This window comes from Geotrypetes seraphini, chromosome 3, assembly GCF_902459505.1.
Source record: "Geotrypetes seraphini chromosome 3, aGeoSer1.1, whole genome shotgun sequence".
In the NCBI taxonomy this organism is placed as follows: domain Eukaryota; kingdom Metazoa; phylum Chordata; class Amphibia; order Gymnophiona; family Dermophiidae; genus Geotrypetes; species Geotrypetes seraphini.
This window is the reverse complement of record NC_047086.1, coordinates 80528855-80548230: the sequence shown is the minus strand read 5'-3', so window position 1 is coordinate 80548230 and position 19376 is coordinate 80528855. Positions and strand designations below refer to the sequence as shown.

At 42.4% G+C, this 19376-nt stretch overlaps 1 protein-coding gene across 1 annotated transcript in view; it reads left to right on the top strand.

Moving 5' to 3' along the window:
- The window catches only part of MYT1L (myelin transcription factor 1 like), a 612659-nt gene that overhangs the window by 65781 nt on the left and 527502 nt on the right, over positions 1-19376 (top strand). Inside the window, exon 5 of the mRNA XM_033939893.1 lies at positions 4354-4364. Coding sequence (XP_033795784.1) covers positions 4354-4364 — 11 coding nt within the window. The remainder of the gene's footprint in view (positions 1-4353; positions 4365-19376) is intronic.

Below are 19376 nucleotides of genomic sequence, written 5' to 3'. Positions count from 1 at the left end.
TAGCACGCACATATTTATACTCTGGTAAGTCCGGTAGGCCCCGCACCCTCAAATTATTACGCCGGGTGCGGTTCTCCAGGTCCTTAACTTTGTCCAGGAGGATTTGATAATCAACAGAGGCAGTTTCCAAGGATCTTTGCACCCCGGTCACATTCTCCTCGCAGCTGTCCAGCCGCATCTCCACAACCTCCACCCTGGTGCCCACCTCCACCAAATCAGTTCGCAACTCTTGCACCGCTTCCCGGACCTGCACAGCTACAGCCGAAATTTCAGATTTCACCTCAGTAATCCAACGCTGCATGTCCGCTTTAGTAAGCGGTTCCGGCGGGGCATCCACCAGCATGTCAGTGACCGCAGCGATAGCCCCACTCAATCGCGCCGCTTCTCCGCTGTTGGTCTCCAGGCCCGCACTGCCACGTGCTGCCCAGCCCAGCGCCTGCTCCATCGTGCGCTGGCCGGGTTTGTCACCGGGTAATTTTTTGCGCGTTGCCATGGGGTTCCCCGATCCTTCGCACACCTCACCACCACTCGGGGAGTGGAAAAATGCGCCGTTTTCACAACCTTAAGCAGTTAGATCGCCGGGCCCGAACGGAGCTTTCAGTTTAAGCTCCCATCCGCGGCGATGACGTCACTTCCTCCTTTGTTCCAAGTTTCGATTGTTTTCGTGCGTTTCCATGCTTTGAAGGAGTCCTTCTTTTCTTTTATGGCTTCTTTCACCTCTTTAGTAAGCCACGCCGGCTCTCTTTTGCCTTTGGTTTTCTTTGCTTTGGATATCCTCGGAATGTAGAGGCTTTGTGCTTCCGTGATAGTATTTTTCAGAAGGGACCATGCCTGTTCTACCGTTTTGACTTTGCCCATTTTTTTCTTGATCCGTTGTTTCACCATGGCTCTCATGCTATCATATCTTCCCCTTTTGAAGTTTAAAGTTGTGGTTGAGGTTTTGGTACTTTTCCCCTTCCTGACATCGAGTCTAAAGTTGATCATGTTGTGATCGCTTGTCCCCAGCGGGACCATGACTTCTACTTCCTTTGCTGGCCCCGTAATGCCGTTTAGGACCAAGTCCAAGGTGACGTTTCTTCTTGTCGGCTCTCCCACCAATTGTTCCAGAAAGCAGTCCCCTAGCACTTCCAGGAACATTCCAGGAACACAATTTGAAATTCCCAGGTTCCAGTCTATTCCAGGAAAATTGAAATCCCCCAAGATTATGACATTACCTGTCTTACATTCGTGTTTAATTTCCTCTATCATTTCTACGTCTGTTTCTTCCATTTGTCCTGGCGGTCGATAGTAAAGGCCAATCTTTGTGTCAGCTCCATTGTGTCTGGGAATCTTTATCCAGAGGGATTCCAGCTTCTCTTTCTCTTCTGTCATAGTCTCTCTCACAGATTCTATTTCTTCAAGAACATATAGTGCAACACCTCCACCTTTCTGCCCCACTCTATCTCTTCTGTACAGCTTGTATCCCTGAAGTACTGTATCCCATTTGTTTTCGTCATTCCACCAGGTTTCTGTTATGCCAATGATTTCCAGTTCTTCGTTCTTTGCTATTGCTTCTAATTCTCCCATTTTGTTTCTCAAACTTCTAGCGTTCGTATACATACATTTGAGTTCCCTTTGTGTTGCCTTCTTAGACTCCTTAAGCTTAGCAGTCTCCCCTGGTTCCTTCACGGTATCCTTCCTTGCTCCTGTATTGTCTCTCTTAAATGCTTTGTGGTCGTCCCCTCCTGTGTCTGAGTAGTTGTCCATAGTTCCTTCTATGGGACATCCTGTCGCCCGGACCATCGACTAGTGGTCGACTGTCGGCTTTCCCCTGACCTTTAGTTTAAAGCCTTCTCAATGGCCTTCTTGAAGTTGCCTGCCAATACTCTTGCTCCTTCCTCGTTGAGGTGCAGTCCATCTTTCCTGTAGTACTTGCTTCTTTTCCAGAACGTTGTCCAGTTGCGCACGAAGTCAAAGCCTTCCTCTTCGCACCATCTTCTCATCCAGGCGTTGATCGCTTGCAGTTCCCCTTGCCTCCTTCCATCCGCTCTTGGTACCGGGAGGATCTCGGAGAAGGCCACCTTCACCTCCCTGATCTTCAGTATTCTTCCGAGTGAGCGGAGCTGACCCTTCATTTCTTCCCTGTCATACTTCCGTCCGCTCACATCGTTGGTTCCCATGTGGATAAGCACAGCAGTGTCCTCTCCCCCTGCGCTGTCTATGATCCTGGAGATCCTGTTGGCCACATCCTTCACTCTTGCTCCTGGCAGGCAGGTGACGATTCTATCCTCTCCCTCCTGGCTTTTAGACCAGAATTATAGAGATAGATTAGGTAGTCAAAGATGGATTAAAGTGGACATGAGATGGGCTCCAGAGAATGTACTGCACACAAGGATGAGAAGCGTATCCACTTGAATCAACATCCTTCCTTGATGAAGTGAAGAAAGCAGATGGCCTAAAATTTTTTATTTTAAATATTATAATGTGAAAATAATTATTATATGAAGAGCGAGTCCTCAGTTTTCACAACTTTGCGTCAGATAGCCATAAGGCAAAGTTGTCACTCTGTATATCCAGCAGGGTTCACGTGTGAAACATCCCTGGACTTACTCCCAGTGAAAATTTGTGAAGTGCAATAGTGTGTGTGAAAAATCTTTTCAAAATTCAATGGAATCCATTTTGGAGGACGAATCCCCCTTCGTTGGAAATTGTAATACTGCTCGTAGTGACTTAGGAAACGCCACTCTAGTGATTTGAAAACAAGTAAGGCGAGAATTAAAATAGCACTGTAGGAGAAGGGAACGCCACCAAATTTAAAACTGTAGTACGTCAAAAACATGATGAAATTTATTTAGAAAACCAATGAAAAAAAGGCAAAATGAACAGTTTGGAGATAGAATATCCAAAAGTGTTCTTGAAGTTGTAAACAAGCACGCTTATCTCCATTGACATCTTCCTGTATTTGCTCTATGATACACCATCTAAGGTTGTCAAAGGAGTGTTGAAATTCCATACAGTGAGGTACCATCAGGGAAGTTAAAGATTGTGTATTAAGTCTGCTCCTGTGTTCTATAAGCCTTGTCCGTATAGCTGGTTGGGTGCATCCCACGTAAATCAAAGGCATCGACAAATGATGACATATATAACCCATTTTGATTTACAGTTAGTTACAGATTTCAAAGTATATACTCTGTTGGTGATAGGGTGAGTCCACACAATACAGTGCAGTTTTGGATATTCCATCTCCAAACTTTTCACCCTTGTGGTTTAAATGATTTTATTGAATGGAATTGTATCATATGACTAGCTTATTCATTCTGTGAAATATTTAATCAGTTTGTATTATCATAGGATTCTACTTATCATCTTGTGTTTTTGATGTACTACAGTTTTAAGCTTGGTGGTGTTCCTTTCTCCTACAGCGCCACAATATTCTATACGAGGCCTCCCAAGAGTCTTATACAGCGGCATCAATACCTCCTTTTTCCTATTGGCTACACCTTTCCTATGCACCCTAGCATCCTTCTAGCTTTTACAGCCAACTTTTCAACCTATTCAAGGTTATGGCACGTTGAGTTGCTTGTGATGATGAAGCATTGATCAACCTGTCATCTAAGTAGGGAAATACGTGAAACCCCTATGAGCAAAGGATTGCCGCAACTACTACTAGGCATTTCATGAAAACATGAAGAGCAGAGGCTAGTCTGAAGGGCTAGACCTTGTACTGGAAGTGTCAAGGATCTATGTGGAGATGCTTCCTATGAGCAGGTAGGATGGATATGTGAGTGTAGAGCAATGCAAATCTCCTTTTTCTAGTAGGAGTAGAAGGGTTCTGAGAGAGACCATGCAAAACCTCTCCTTCAGAAAAATTTGTTTAGACCTCAGAGGTCTAGAATGGGTTGATGGCCTTCAGTCATTTTATGGTATCAGGAAATACTTGGAGTAGAACACCACCCCTTCTTCTATAGATGAACAGGTTCTATTGCATTTAGCTGGAAAAGGGCTAAGAGTTCCTGGAGGGAGCTGAAAAGAGACTCTTTTGGTGGGTTGTTTGGAGGCATAGCTCTGAGTAACAACTTGAAGCACCCACTGATCTGTTGTGATAAGAGTCAAGTGTTACTGAAGATAGAGCACTCTGTCTCTGATTAGGAGAGTGGGAGATAAAATGAGGGGAACATTGGCAATGCTCTCTAGAAAAGAGTCAAAAGGATGACCGCTGTTTGGACTGAGAATGAGGTTGAGACTTTTATGTCTTTTGTTGTTGTGTATATGAACGCTGACCAGCAGGCCTAGAGGTTGATGAAGATGGATGACTATAATGATGTCTTGTGTTATAGTAATATGAATATCTAGATAGAATGGAGTATCTTCTAGAGGAAGAAGAGGTTTGAGGTTTAGACAAAGTTGACAAGGTGTCTATGTGGTTTTTCTTTTTAATTTTATCAGCCACTTCTTCAATCTTGTCTCCAAATAGAACATTACCCTTGCAAGGAACATCTGAAAGGTGCTCTTGGATTAAAGTTTCTAAATCAAAGCATCTGAGCCAAGATAAATGGTACATAGCAATTGTTACTGGTGATATTCTAGAAGAAACATAAAATGCATCAAATATGCCTCTAGCTACGAACTTTCATGTAGAGAACAAGTTGTTGGATAACTATTGGAATTGTTTAAGTTTGTCCTGAAGGAAGAATTCCTCATACTCTGAAAGTTGTTTAAGCAAGTATTTTAAATAAATGGAAGAATAGAACTGGAAGATAGTCAAGATGTGATTCAGAGTAGGTCCACTATGGTAATAACATGCATGAATGAGATAGATAAAACGTTAATAATGAAACTTTACTTTAAAAATAGGTTGACAAAATTCTGTGGAGATTTTTCCCGATGTTTCAAGAGCTACGCAACTAAGAAGGAAGGAATTTTTGAAATTAAGAGCAAGAGTTTTAGCTCTTGAGGCATCATTTTATCTAAAATTTCCATGCAAATGTCTTGTCCAACTACAAGACATTGAATATGTATTTGGGGTTCCCATTCAATTACAACAATTTTTAATGGCTTGAGAACAGAAATGAGAACTGTTGGTTTAATGTTTCACTACTGAGAAAATTGAAGGATGTTAGAGTCCCAATTAATAGGGAATGGTTAAGATTCAAATGAATCAAGAACCAATTCTTAGTTTTCTTTGTATCTTATGTTAGTTGATATAGTGGTATGGCTCCCCAGTCTTGTGGGCTTGAAAAGGAATTATGTATTATGTGTATAATTATTGTAAAACTTTGTGTAAGAATCCTTTTTCTTTGGTATCATTTGATATTATAAATTGTCAAATTTCCATAAATAAAAAAATAAAAAAAGGAAGAATAAGACTGGTAGTCCATAATTCTATTTATGAGCATGGATGATTGAAAAATACATTTACCAAAAGAGTCTAGTGTTCTGGTTTCCCTGCCTGGAAGAGCAGAAGCATAAGACCTTGGACTGAATGAGCGTTTTAGAGCAGATTTCATAACTAGAGAGTGATGTTAAAGTTGTGTTTTCTCAAATCCTGGACACTTTTATATTGTGTCAATTATTTTAGAAGCTACCTGGACTGATAGAGGGGTCTCCTACTTCTTAAATAGAGTATTCTTCATGATTCTATGTAAAGCAGGGGTCTCAAATTCCCTCCTTGAGGGCCACAATTCAGTCAGGTTTTCAGGATTTCCCCAATGAATATGCATGAGATCTATGTGCATGCACTGTTTTCAATGCATATTAATTGAGGAAATCCTGACAACCCGAATGGATTGCGGCCCTCAAGGAGGGACTTTGAGATCCCTGATGTAAAGACACCTTAATACAGTCAGTTGGTGCTGATTCATAGTAGAAGCTCAAAAAACTCAGAGTGAGGTTCTTCCTACATCTACATTTTAATGGAAAGAGTTTGACCCATTTGCCTTATAAAGCCAGTAAAGGATATGCTCTCTGGTGGAGACTTACACCTTTGAGGTGGAGGAGAAGGATCATAAGGCATGACATAGGATATTTCTGCTGACAAATTTGGCAGATTCTCATCAGAGTGGTTTGATATATCTGAGTCAGACTCTTCAAAATACTCTCTCCTAGGCACATGCAGTATGTGCAGTGCCTAAAGATTTAAATTGACAGTGAACTTGTCAGTGTCCGTACCAGGTTCCATGGATGACATCACCCACATGTGAAAATATTATGCCTGCTTGTCCTAAGAGTAAACCATACTACCTTGAGTCCTCTAATCCTTTGATTCCATAAATTACACTATCCTCTGTCTTAGAAGCATTTTCATTAATTGGCTTACCACAGAGATCATACTAAGTGGCCTATATTTCCTATCCTCTTACATAATTCCACTTACGTGGAGGGGACAACATCCATCTTTCTCCAGGACTACTCCAGATACTCAAAAGCATTGAAAATGTCAGCAGGCAGAGGCATCAGAAGTTCTTTAAGTTTCTTCAGTCCTCAGATATATCCTTTCCAACCTCATTACTTTGACTACCTTTAGTTTAGCTAGTACCTCACAAATACTGTCTTCTGAAAATCATTAAAGGTCTGTCACCCCTTCATTCCTAATTGTGTATGTCTTCTTTGGTCCTACCTTCAGCTCTTAAGCTACATAAATATTTGATAATAAATTCCACTTTATCCTTTTCAGCTTCAACATGTTTGTCCTCTTCACTCTTTAGCCTCACAATGCCATTTTTGAAAGTCCCTAAAATATCTAAAAATATCTTGTGCCCCAGACTTGTCATATTAGCAATTTTTTTCTTCCATTTGCATCTTTGCTTTCATGTCTACTTTACCAGCTTCTCTTAAGGCCCCTTTTACAAAGTTGCAATAGTGATTTCCACGCAGAAAACGCACCAAAGTCTATAGGAATTGAATTCAGTGCATTTGCAGCAGGGGAATTGCTACTGCAGCTTTGTAAAAGGAACCCTAATTTTTTTTCTACCTAGATTTTTTTCCGCCTGTTTTCCTCTTTCTGTGATCCCTGGTAGTTTTTGAAGGGTAACCTCTTTCTCCCCAACTTTTCAGCTACCATTTTTGAAAACTAAAGTGACCTTTTCCTTTTATGTTTTACTTGTTTACCCATCCCACTGATTCTAGTTTAACACCTTATTCTGTAGTTTTTCCTCAGTTCTGGTAGCTTCGCTGACTGACCTTTTCAACGAGTGTCTAGAGTTGGGAGTGGTACCGGAGGACTGGAGAAGGGCAGATGTGATCCCTCTCCACGAAAGTGGAAGTAAGGAAGAAGTAGGGAATTACAGGCTGGTAAGTCTGACTTCTGTTGTAAGCAAATTAATGGAAATGCTTTTAAAACAGAGAATGGTCAAGTTTCTGGAATCCTGTGTATTACAAGACCGGAGGCAACATGGATTCACTAAAGGTAGGTCTTGTCAGACAAATTTGATCAATTTCTTTGACTGGGTGACCAGAGAATTGGATAGAGGATGTGTGCTAGAGGTGGTGTATTTAGATTTTAGCAAAGCCTTTGACAGTGTTCCACACAAACATCTAATAAATAAATAAACTGAGTGCCCTAGGAATGGTTCCCAAAGTAATGGGCTGGGTCAAGAACTGATTTAGAGGAACTGATTGAGAGGAAGGTCATGTAATGCAGCTTGTCTGAACGGTCACAGGAGAGGAGAGCTCCGCTCCCGCCCAGTGAAATTGGCTGTTTAATCCTGCAAAATCATTGTTTTTTGACTTCCTATCCCCCCTGAGAACTATGATAGGCTACCCGTTCTTTTTGGCAGGGATCGGAGAGTGGTGAGGCACTGGGCATGCCCATCCATGCAGCTAAACCAGCCCAAGAAAAGCTCCAGTCACCCATACCCAAGATGGTGGCAGAGCCCGTGTCTTTTACAATTCCGGCGGGTGACTAGATACAGGAAATCACACGCTCAGTAACAGTGGCTTTGGCAGACCACCTTAACAAATTGCAATCAGCAGTAGAAGAGATTAATAAGAAGTTTGACTCCCAGAGCCGGTGGATCACGGAAGTAGAGCAGCAGGTCTTGACCTCGGAGGACAGATTATTATCACTATTAAAGATGCCAGAGGCATATGTGACATGGGGGGAGAGTAACATAGCTGCGCAATTTGTTCAATACTATCAGTCTCTGTATGGGTGCCAGCCTCTGGATAGGGAAGCACTGACCACTTTTTTCGCAGATTTGGGGCTGCCCAAGTTGACAGAGGGTCAAATGACGGCCTTGAAAGCGCCCATAATGGCGGATGAGATATCTATCACGACTGGTTCTTTCACTTTAACCAAGGCACCGGATCCGGATAGATTTGTTCTGGAATATTATCGGATGCTGCAGGACCTGGTGGCTCACCCTCTTAGCAAGATGTGTAATGTAATAGCAGGAGCTGAAGGTCGATTTCCTGACAACTTGGCACATATTGTACTGCTGCCAAAGCCTGGGATCCTGAACTGGTGGGCTTCTTCAGACCCATTTCCCTATTGGACCAGGATATTAAATTACTAACTATGACACTGGCGCAGCATCTAATTGTTTCTTGCCAGACTTGATCCACCTGGATCAGGTGGGATTTGTGCCCGGTCGCTATGCCTCGATGAATCTGATGAAAGTATTGAGGGCCATTCACGAACATAAGGGTAAGGGGGGGGAGACAATCTGCAGTGGTTGGATTAGATATGGAGAAAGCATTCGATAGCATGGATTAAAAACTGGTTAGCGGATAGGAAACAGAGAGTGGAGCTAAATGGACAACATTCGGACTGGAAGAACGTCACCAGTGGGGTGCTGTAGGGCTCGGTACTTGGACCCATGCTCTTCAATATATTCATAAACGATCTGGAAATGGGTACAACGAGTGAGGTGTTTAAATTTGCAGATGATATGAAGTTATTCAGAGTAGTGAAGACACAGGGGGATTGTGAAGACCTGCAACGCGACATAACCACGCTCGAGAAATGGGCAGCAGCATGGCAAATGAGGTTCAACGTAGATAAGTGTAAGGTAATGCATGTCGGTATCAAAAATCCCATACACAAATACAAGATGTCTGGGGCGGTACTTGGAGAAACCCCCCAGGAAAGGGACCTGGGAATACTGGTTGACAAGTCAATGAAGCCGTCTGCGTTATGCGCGGCGGTGGCTAAAAGGGCAAACAGAATGCTAGCAATGATTAAGAAGGGGATCACAAACAGATCGGAAAAGGTTATCATGCTGCTGTACCGGGCTATGGTACGCCCTCACCTGGAATACTGTGTCTAGCACTGGTCGCCGTACATGAAGAAGGACACGGTAGTACTCGAAAGGGTCCAGAGAAGAGTGACTAAAATGGTTAAGGGGATGGAGGAGTTGTCATACAGTGAGAGATTAGGGAAGCTGGGCCTGTTCTCCCTTGAAAAGAGGAGACTGAGAGGAGATATGATCGAAACATTCAAGATAATGAAAGGAGTAGACTTAGTAGATAAAGACAGGTTGTTTACCCTCTCAAAGGTAGAGAGAACGAGAGGGTACTCTCTGAAGTTAAAAGGGGATAGATTTTGTACAAACGCAAGGAAGTTCTTCTTCACCCAGAGAGTGGTGGAGTACTGGAATGCTCTTCCAGAGTCTGTTATAAGGAAAAACACGCTCCTAGGTTTCAAGACAAGGTTGGACAAGTTCCTGCTGAACCAGAACGAACGCAGGTAGGGCCGGTCTCAATTAGGGCAACAGGTCTTTGATCTGGGGGCCACCGCATGAGCAGACAGCTGGGCACGATGGTCCACTGGTCTGACCCAGCAGCGGCAATTCTTATGTTCATATGGGTGGGTTGAGGGCTGGAGCCAACCTTTCCTGTTCTTTAATTTACTGACTCTCAGCTGTAACATGCTGTCCGTTCTGGAGGCCACTCTTGATTTTTGTTGCCCTTTAGGCAGGCCTGGCAAGGGTGGTGGCGACAACAGGGCTTACCATCTGAGATTTCCCCTTATTTGCTGTTTGAGGGTAACTCAGGGATTCTGTCTGGTTGGGGTGGATCAGTGTTTTGGAGGTACGTACAGCGAGGCTGCCGTCACATGGCACAGTTCTTGGACCTCTCGGATGCTTCCTTTCCCTCCTTTCAACAGGTCCAGGTGAAATGGATGATCCCCCATACATATCTGTTTTATTTTTTTCAGCTTCAACATTATTGGACCACTGCCTGCTAGGTGTGGGAGGAGCGGAGGTTTGGGACTGTGGGTCTCTGGATCGGATCTTTGCGGCTACCCCACCTGTACTCAACCAGTTCTCCTACTGGTATGGTGTCTTGCGGCTCTCTTCACGGGATCCTGGGATGAGCAAATTACGGGAGAGCTAGGAGGGGATTCTGGGCCAGGACCTTACCAAACCCCAGTTCTTGGACTGCTTCCGGACCCTTTATCTCTTTTCTAAGTCTGCAGATTATCAGGAAATGCAGTATAAAATATTACACAGAGCTCATATCACTCAGCATAAGGGGGCACAGCTGGGATTGTGGAGCAGTGATATCTATGTCAAGTGTAAATGTAAGTCTGGTGCCTATATCCACTTGTTTCTTGAGTGCACTGAGCTCACTCTTTGGCAGGGGCAACTGGGCCTCCTTGAATCTGTTCTTCATAGATCTATGGAATGGGACTATGGCATCCTCCTTTTGGGCCTCCAGGGATCACTATAAGAGCAGGGCTTCTCCCCTTCCTAATGTCTCCCCTTCCCAATGTCCCTACTGGTCTTCTGAGGACTCCTCTCCTACCACTTAATGGTGGGGCAAGCTGAGAGAGATGGCTTAGTTTGAGATTCATTCCTATGATAAATCCCAAAGACTGAACATGAGGCATTATGTTACTTTGTGGGGGACCTTGCTGGACCTCCTTACTACTTAACTATTCTTTGACCACATTCTTGCATTCGCTCTTCTGGAATCCTCAACTGTGGTGTTTCTGCTTCCCTACTTGTACTCCGAGGGGGGGGGGGGACGGATTCGTAGGGGTGGTATGCTTGGGTAGATTGTTTGAGTTGGATGTAGTATGCTCTCTATTTGCCTGTTGTGCGACTTGGGGTGTATAGGATGGTGTTTGTCTGAGGGTTGGTGGGTTTCCTAAAATAAAAATAATATGGCTGATGGTCTAGTCTGGAGTTGTACCAGTCACAGGTGATGTGGGTCTGGATTGGTTAGATGTTTCTCTCTTTGTTGGATTCCAGTCTGCTCACTGCTGGATCCTCTCTTTGGGGAGGTTTGTAATTGTTAGATCTTACATTGTAATTCTTGCTTTTCCTGTATTATAATTTTACTGATTGTGATTTTTTTTGTCTGGGCCATTTGCCATTCTCAATAAAAATATATTTTAAAAAAGAGAACTGATTGAGTGGAGGCGACAGAGGATAGTGATCAATGGAGATCGCTCTAAGGAAAGGGATCAAGGTTTCAAGGTTCAAGGTTTATTAGATATTTGATGAATCGCTGAATCTGTTTACAAAGCGATGTACATAATTATAAAATAGGATAGAATTAAAAAAAATACAAAATACATGAACATTAAGATTAAGACAAGACAAACTTAGTTGGAAGGGGAGGAGGGTAAAAAGATACATCTGTTATATCGAGAAAGACAAATAAGGGAGAAAACAAAAGGAAACAAGGTAGTTAAAAAAATATATATATCATAAAAGTCAAAAAAGGTTTAAATGTTAAAAGCATCTTTAAAAAGGTGTGTTTTCAATGATTTTTTAAAAGAAGGGATATCTTTTTCGTTTTTGATGTGTTGAGGCAAAGAGTTCCACCATTGGGGACCGATTACAGAAAACATGTCTGATCTTCGTGTACCTATTATTTTTAGAGAAGGAACAACTAATAAATTTTGAAAAGATGATCTGAGTGCACGCGCAGAGCTGTGGGGAATTAGCATTTTTGATATAAACTGGGGTTCGTTGTAAGCTAAAGTTTTAAATATAAGCAACATAACCTTAAACCATATGCGATGGCTAATAGGGAGCCAGTGAGCATCAATAAATAATGGTGTAACATGATCATATTTTCTAGCGTTATAGATCAATTTAATAGCAGTATTTTGGATAATTTGCAGACGTCGTTTTTCTTTTTGAGTAATGTTAAGTAGTAAAGAATTACAATAATCCATTTTAGCTATTACTAGTGAATGAATCAAAATATTGCGCGATTTGGGCTCAAGAAATTTGGCAATAGATCGTATTAAGCGTAGTTTATAAAAGCATGTTCTAACTATGTTATTGATATGGTCTTTGAATACAAATTTATCGTCGATTATAACCCCTAAAATTTTTAATTTGGGAACGATTTCTATTGGGGTATTATTAAGGATGAATGGCGACTTCAGACCGATATCATTTTTCCAAGTAAAAATCATTGCCTTTGTTTTATTTATGTTTAACGCTAATTTGTTTGTGTTGAGCCAGTTTTGAACTAATTCAAGTTTTTTATTTAGTGATGTAATGTCTTCATGATTTTCAGGGTTAAGAGGATGAATTAATTGAATGTCATCTGTGTACGAAAAAGCAGTAAAGCCAACAGACTGGCAGAGATTCAATAGTGGCGAGAGAAAAATGTTAAACAAAAGAAGTGATAAAATAGATCCTTGAGGAATCCCAAAAGACGTAGAGTATGCATTGGAGTACTCATTATTAAACTTAACGAAAAAAGTGCGATTAGTGAGATAGGATGTGAACCAATTAAGGACTTGGTCACAAATGCCAATTGACTCAAGATGATTAAGAAGGAGATCATGGTCGATTGTATCAAATGCAGCAGAAATATCTAAAGAAAAAAGAGCAACAGATTTATGATGGTCCAGGAAATAATGGATATTATTCGTTAAGCCGATCAATGAATGTTCCGTATTATGATGTTTGCGAAAACCTGTTTGATTGGGGTGCATAACATTGGTTGATTCAATGAAGTCGGATACCTGGTTGAATATCAATTTTTCAGTCAGTTTAGCTAAGAAGGGGATATTTGCAATTGGACGGTAGTTAGAAGGGTCATTTTTACTGATTTTATGGTCTTTAAGTAGTGGAATGATAATAGAGGTTTTCCAAAGAGCAGGAACTGAAGCAGTATGTAGGCTTTTTGAGACGATCGTGTGAATGAAGGGGCCAAGGAGATGGAAAATTTTTTTTATATAAAATGGAGGAAAGATTTCGGAGCCAGAACTCTTTAAATTTATTTGAGAAAAAAGTGCTTTGATATCGTTAAGAGTGGGAAGTCTGAAATTTGAGCATTTAGCTGTTGGAAGGTGCTCTCTAAGATGATTGCTTGAAGGACTTTTAATTGTGTTGGGAAGAAATGTATTTCGGATGTTATTGATTTTCTGGTTAAATGCATTGGCAATGTCTTGTGCTTTCAAAGAAGATATCTGGGGTGTAATATTTCTTGTATTGTGTGATGTAATAGATTTTAAAATGTTGAATAAGGTAGCAGAGTTTCTTGCCTTATGAATTTTTTCTGAGTAAAATTTATTTTTTGCCTGATTGATTTTAGTTTTATATATGGCTGCCTTTTCTTTAAAATTTCAAAGATTTATTTGGGATTTAGTATGACGCCATTTTCTTTCAAGAGCTCGAAGTTGTTTTTTTAGAAGATGTAGTTCAGCCGTATACATTTAGACATTTTTCGTGGCGATATAGATTTGAAAATTATTGGTGCTTTACTGTCTAAAAGTAGTTGTAGAGAAGAGTTCCAGCATGAAAGTTGGTCTTCCATTGAGTTAGACGTAGCATTGATAGAGGATAAATCAAAGAAAGGTAAAATATCGGTATCTTCTAAGCTGGCAAAATCACGGTATGAGATTAGCTTGGATTCAGTTTGAGTTTTATGTGTTATTAATTTAGGAAAGGATAGAGTAGCAGATATGAAATAATGATCAGACCAGGGTACTGGAGTAACTAATGGAATAGAACATTCGATGTAATGAGATTTGGGAGAGAAGATCATATCTAGGGTATGATTCACTGAATGAGTTGGTCCTACTATAGTTGGATACAGATTTAGCGGATGAAAAATGCTTAATATGTCCTGATTATTGATATCAGAAACATTATCGAAATGGATGTTGAAGTCGCCCAAAACCAGAGGGAGTGGTGAAGTCGAACAGAAATCGAAAATGAGATCTTGGAGTAAAGTTATTTTGTTTTGCCCTACTGGTGGAGGAACATATAGTAATAAGAAATTAAGGTTAATGTTTAAATTGAGTTTAAGGTGAAGGTATGGTGTGCCTCAAGGTTCTGTTCTTGGGACTGTTCTTTTTAACATGTTTAGGGCCACTACTCAGACTGGAGGAGGGTCATGAGTGGTGTTCCGCAGGGGTCAGTGCTCGGATCTCTGCTATTCAATATATTTATTAATGATATAGAAAGAGGGACGAAGTGCGAAATAATAAAATTTGCAGACGACACCAAACTATTTAGTGGTGCTCGGACTAAAGAGGACTGCGAGGAATTACAAAGGGACCTGAACAAACTAGGGGAGTGGGCAACGAGAGTGATACTGCAGAAAGGCTGTCTAGTTAGATCTGTCTCTTTGTAGATGATGAGGTATCTTGCAAAACTAGAAGAATAGTCCAGAAATTAGCAACTAAAATTAAGTGTTATAAAATGCAGGGTTATGCACTTGGTCTACAGAAATCCAAGGGAGCAGTACCATTATACAGGGACATCAATACTTCCTTTTTCCTACTGGCTATTCTTCTTTTAGTAATAAGCAGTGTCAATCCCAAAAACTTTTGTGTCATGCCATTTTCCATGTTGTTAAGTGTATATTTTTTCCAAAATTATGCACACTATTCACAAAGAGTGCACATTCTTACTTGATATACTGTTGGTATGCTTAAGTCATTTAACTCTCCATTGCTCCAGGCACTACAGTTAGATTGTGAGTCTGCCAGGACACATAGGGAAAATACTTAAGCGTACCTGACTACTATTCAGTGTATTGTAAACCACTTTGAATGAATCTCTTCATGAAAAGGCAGTTAATAAATCCAAATAAATAAATGTGTAAACCATTGTGGATGCATGGCATATCAAGTAAGAATGTGCACTCATTCAAAAAGAGTGCACATTCTTTGTGAATAGTGTGCATAATTTTGGAAAGAGTGCACACTTAACAACATGGAAAATGGCATGACACAATAGTTTTTTGGACTGACACTGCTTATTACTAGAAGAAGAATAGCCAGTAGGAAAAAGGAAGTATTGATGTCCCTGTATAAGACTCTGGCGAGACCTCATTTAAAATATTGGGTACAATTCTGGAGGCCGCACCTTCAAAAACATATAAAAAGGATGGAGTCAGTCCAGAGGAAGGTTACTAAAATGGTCAATGATCTACATCAGTGTTTCTTAACTCAGTCCTGGAATATCCCCTTGCCAGGCAAGTTTTCAGGATATCCACAATGAATATGCATAAACTTCATTTGCATACACTGCCTCCATTATATGCACATTTCTTTCATGCATATTCATTGTGGATATCCTGAAAACCTGACTGGCAAGAGGGTACTCCAGGACCGAGTTGAGAAACACTGGTCTATGTCATAAAGCATACAGGGACAGACTCAAAGATCTCAATATGTGTACTTTGGACGAAAGGCAGGAGATACGAGATATGATAGAGATGTTTTAATTTAGCAAACAACAAAAGAAAAGGCAAGTGAGATGTCTATATCAAACCAATGGTATCTTTATTAGCATAAAAAGTCTCTGTTTAATTACTTGTCTCAGTGAGAGTTTAAAAGCTGTAGTCACAACTAGGATCCCAGTTTTGGCAATCTGGAATGTCTTCTTCAGAGGACAAACACAAAACAATGATACTCAGATCATGAGAATGTAGCTCTGACTCTAAACAAAATGGCAAATCATGTTGGCATCTTCAAACTATCTGCACGCCAAAATGCCAGCCAATATGTGCCAAAATACGCACCAAAATGCCAGCTTTAGCGGGTAAAGGAAGTTGTCAGAGAGGGTAGGCCATAGTGGAAAGAAGACGCCAGGAATGGCGGCAAGGTGGAACTATGCTTTTATAAGACATTTAAGGTAGACACATGGTGGGAGGGGGGAGGGAAGGAGTAGATGTAAGCAAAGGGATGCTGCAGAGAGAGCCGACCATCAAGTACACTGGCTGGTAGCAAGGTGCCTCTTCCAATGGAAGGCTCTAGAAATAAGGCTCCATCCAAGACATTTCAGATTCGGGGGAGGAGTAGAAGGTAGAGAAGGAGCATATAGGACTTGGGGGAGTGAGTGGGGGAAGGGAGAGATGTTGAACTCAAATGAGGGAAGGAGGGAGAGATGTGAGGAAGGAAGAAGGGAAAGATGTCAGATCTGTGAGGGACAAGGAGAGATGAATGTAGGGACAGTAGAGGGGGTAGGAGGACAGGGAGAGGAGGTAAAGGGAGGCATAAGGGGGCAATGAGAGATGGATTTGGAGAAGGACAGAGAGAGAAAGAGAGGGAGAGATGGAGAGTGACATGGGGGAAGGCAGAGGGGGTCAGGAAGAGGGAGCGATGGCAAAGGAAGGAAAAATGGAGAAATGGATGTGGATGGGACAAAATGGGGAAAGGGAGAGATAGATTTGGTGGAGAGGGCAAGATGGATAAGAGGTTCATGGGAGGGGCAGAAGAGGGAGGGAGAGATTGATGACTCAGGGAGAGGAGAGATGGACTAGAAAGGTAGAGGGGATATGAACTGGGGGGTGAGATGTCAGACATAGTAGGAGGGACTGGAAGGGCAGAAAAGAGAGATGGACTTCTTGGAGGAAAAGAAAAAGAAAGAGAGTTAAGAAATGCTGGGTTACAAGGGTGGAGTAAGTGACAAGGAGGCAACATTCTATAAATGATGGATCCATGTGAGAGAGCTGTCAAGAAGATGAGTAAGCAGAATAATGAGTATAAGAGGGTAGAAATGTGGTAATGAGAAGAAAATAACGGAATAGGAAGATCAGAAATGTGAAAGCTAGGGGATGAAAGAAGGAGATAGAAAAACTGATTAGATAAAAAGTGAAAAGGAATAAAGCAATGTTTCCTCTGGGACATGGGAGAGAGGAGCATACTGAGACACAGAAGGAAGGAAGGGGAATGTGAACTTGGGATAAAGGAAGGAGGGAGGGAGGGGGCATGAATTTGGGACACAGAATGGAGAGAGGGAACGTGTTGGAAAACAGAAGAAAGAGAGGTGGCACACAATTGGGAGAAAGGCTGGAAGGAAGGAGGGAGGGGCATGAATTTGGGACATAGGATGGATGGAGGGAAGGAAAGAGACGCTGAGGTGGGGGAGGGAATAGAAATGGAGAATTGTTGTGCATGGGTGTGAGTGAGAGAGAAAGAGATGGTGTACATGGGAAAAGGAAGAAAGAGGAGAATTATTGGGCTTAGGGAGGGAAAGAATTGTTGGACATGGTGTGAGAGGAGTGAGGGAGAGAGATGAGAGGGAGGAATGTTGGACATGGTGGTGGAGGGAATGGAGGAAGAGGTGTGGCATGGTGTTGGAGAGGGGTGATAGAAAGAGAAATGTTGGCCATGGGGCTGGTGATGGTGCACACTATCCTGGGGATAAGAGAGGGAGAAATGTTGGATGTGGCAGTAGAAGGAATTGGAGAGATGCACCATGGCAGTGGCGTACCTAGCATATGTGACACCCGGGGCCCATCATTTTTTGGCACACTCCCCATCTGTACGAAAAACATGATTTTTAGTAACAAGCCACACGTCACACCTAGGAAAAGGTAGCATCTTACATATGCAGTGAGCAGTACATCAATACACCCATTGTAAAACTAAACAAGCCAGACTAGTACAGATCAATCCTACACCGTCAATCCTAACAGAAAACCATGTCTTTCGAACACACAGAACACAGAAAACACCTTCGCATAGTATGGAATATGTCATCACAAACTAACCCCTCCCCTTTTACAAAACTGTAGTGTGGATTTTAGCCATGGTGACGCTCATAGAATTCTGAGCATCAGAGCTGCTACCACCACGGCTGGCGCTAAAAAACGCTCCACAGTTTTGTAAAAGGGGGGATAAAATAGAAATACATAGATAAAGGTTAAATTGAACCAGCAAGAAGCTGGACTCTGCATACAATGACACATGTCTCCTAAAGCAATAAATAAATAGAAAATTATTTTCTACCTGTCTTCTCTGGTTTCTGCTTTCCTCATCTTCTTGTAACTCTCTTCCTTCCATCCACTGTCTGCCTTCTCTCTTCTCCTATATGGCATCTTCTTTCCTTCTATGCCCCTTCCAGAAACTGTATGCCTCCCCCTTCCATCTCTCCTTTGGTCTGGCATCTCCTCTCCTTCCCTCTACCACATCTCTCTTCTGCAATCCCTTTCTTCCCTCATTTTCCTTTTCAATTTGTTTTCTGCATCCATCTAGATTATGTTCTTACTACCCTCTCATCAATTTCCTTTTTTACTGTCTACCTACAGCTCACCACATTCTTTCCCTCACCTCCTCCAGTATTTCCCTAACTCAATCCTTTTCCCCCATCATGTGCCGTCCTTTTATTTATCCCCTCCTTCCATCATCTGCCCTCTTCTCTCTCCCCACTTCCATCATCTGCCCCTTCTCTCTCTTTCCCCCCACTTCCATCATCTGCCCTCTTCTCTCTCCTTCTCTCCACTTCCATCATCTGTCCCTTCTCTCTCTTCCCTCCACTTCCGTCAGCATCTACCCCCTTTCTCTCCCTACAATCCAATTCCATGCAGTATCGTTCCCCCTTATCTCTTTCCCTGCAATTCCATCAGCATCTGCCCCTTTCTCTCCATCCACCACGCTTCCATAGCACCCTGACCCCCTTTGTCACCCTTCACCATGTTTCCATAGCACCCTGACCCCCCTTCACCATGTTTCCATAGCACCCTGATCCCCCCTTTGTCACCCTTCACCATGTTTCCCTAGCACCTTGACTCCCCTTTCACCATGTTTCCATAGCACCCTGACCCCCCGTCACCATGTTTCCATAGCACCCTGACCCCCCCCTTTGTCACCCTTCACCATGTTTCCATAGCACCCTGACCCCCCCTTTGTCACCCTTCACCATGTTTCCATAGCACCCTGACCCCCTTTCACCCTTCACCATGTTTCCATAGCACTCTGACCCCACCTTTGTCACCCTTCACCATGTTTCCCTAGCACCCTGACTCCCCTTTCACCATGTTTCCATACCACCCTGACCCCCCCCCCTTTGTCACCCTCCATGCCCTTCCATGCCACCCATTCCCCTTACACAAAAGCTGCGTGCTGCAACCATCACCCTAGCATGGCGGGACGCGCGCTGAGTACAAAATCGGCACTTCGTAGTCCCAGGCGCCGGGCGCGCAGCCAGCCCACACCAACACGAACAGGTGAGAGACAGGAAGGGGAGCCG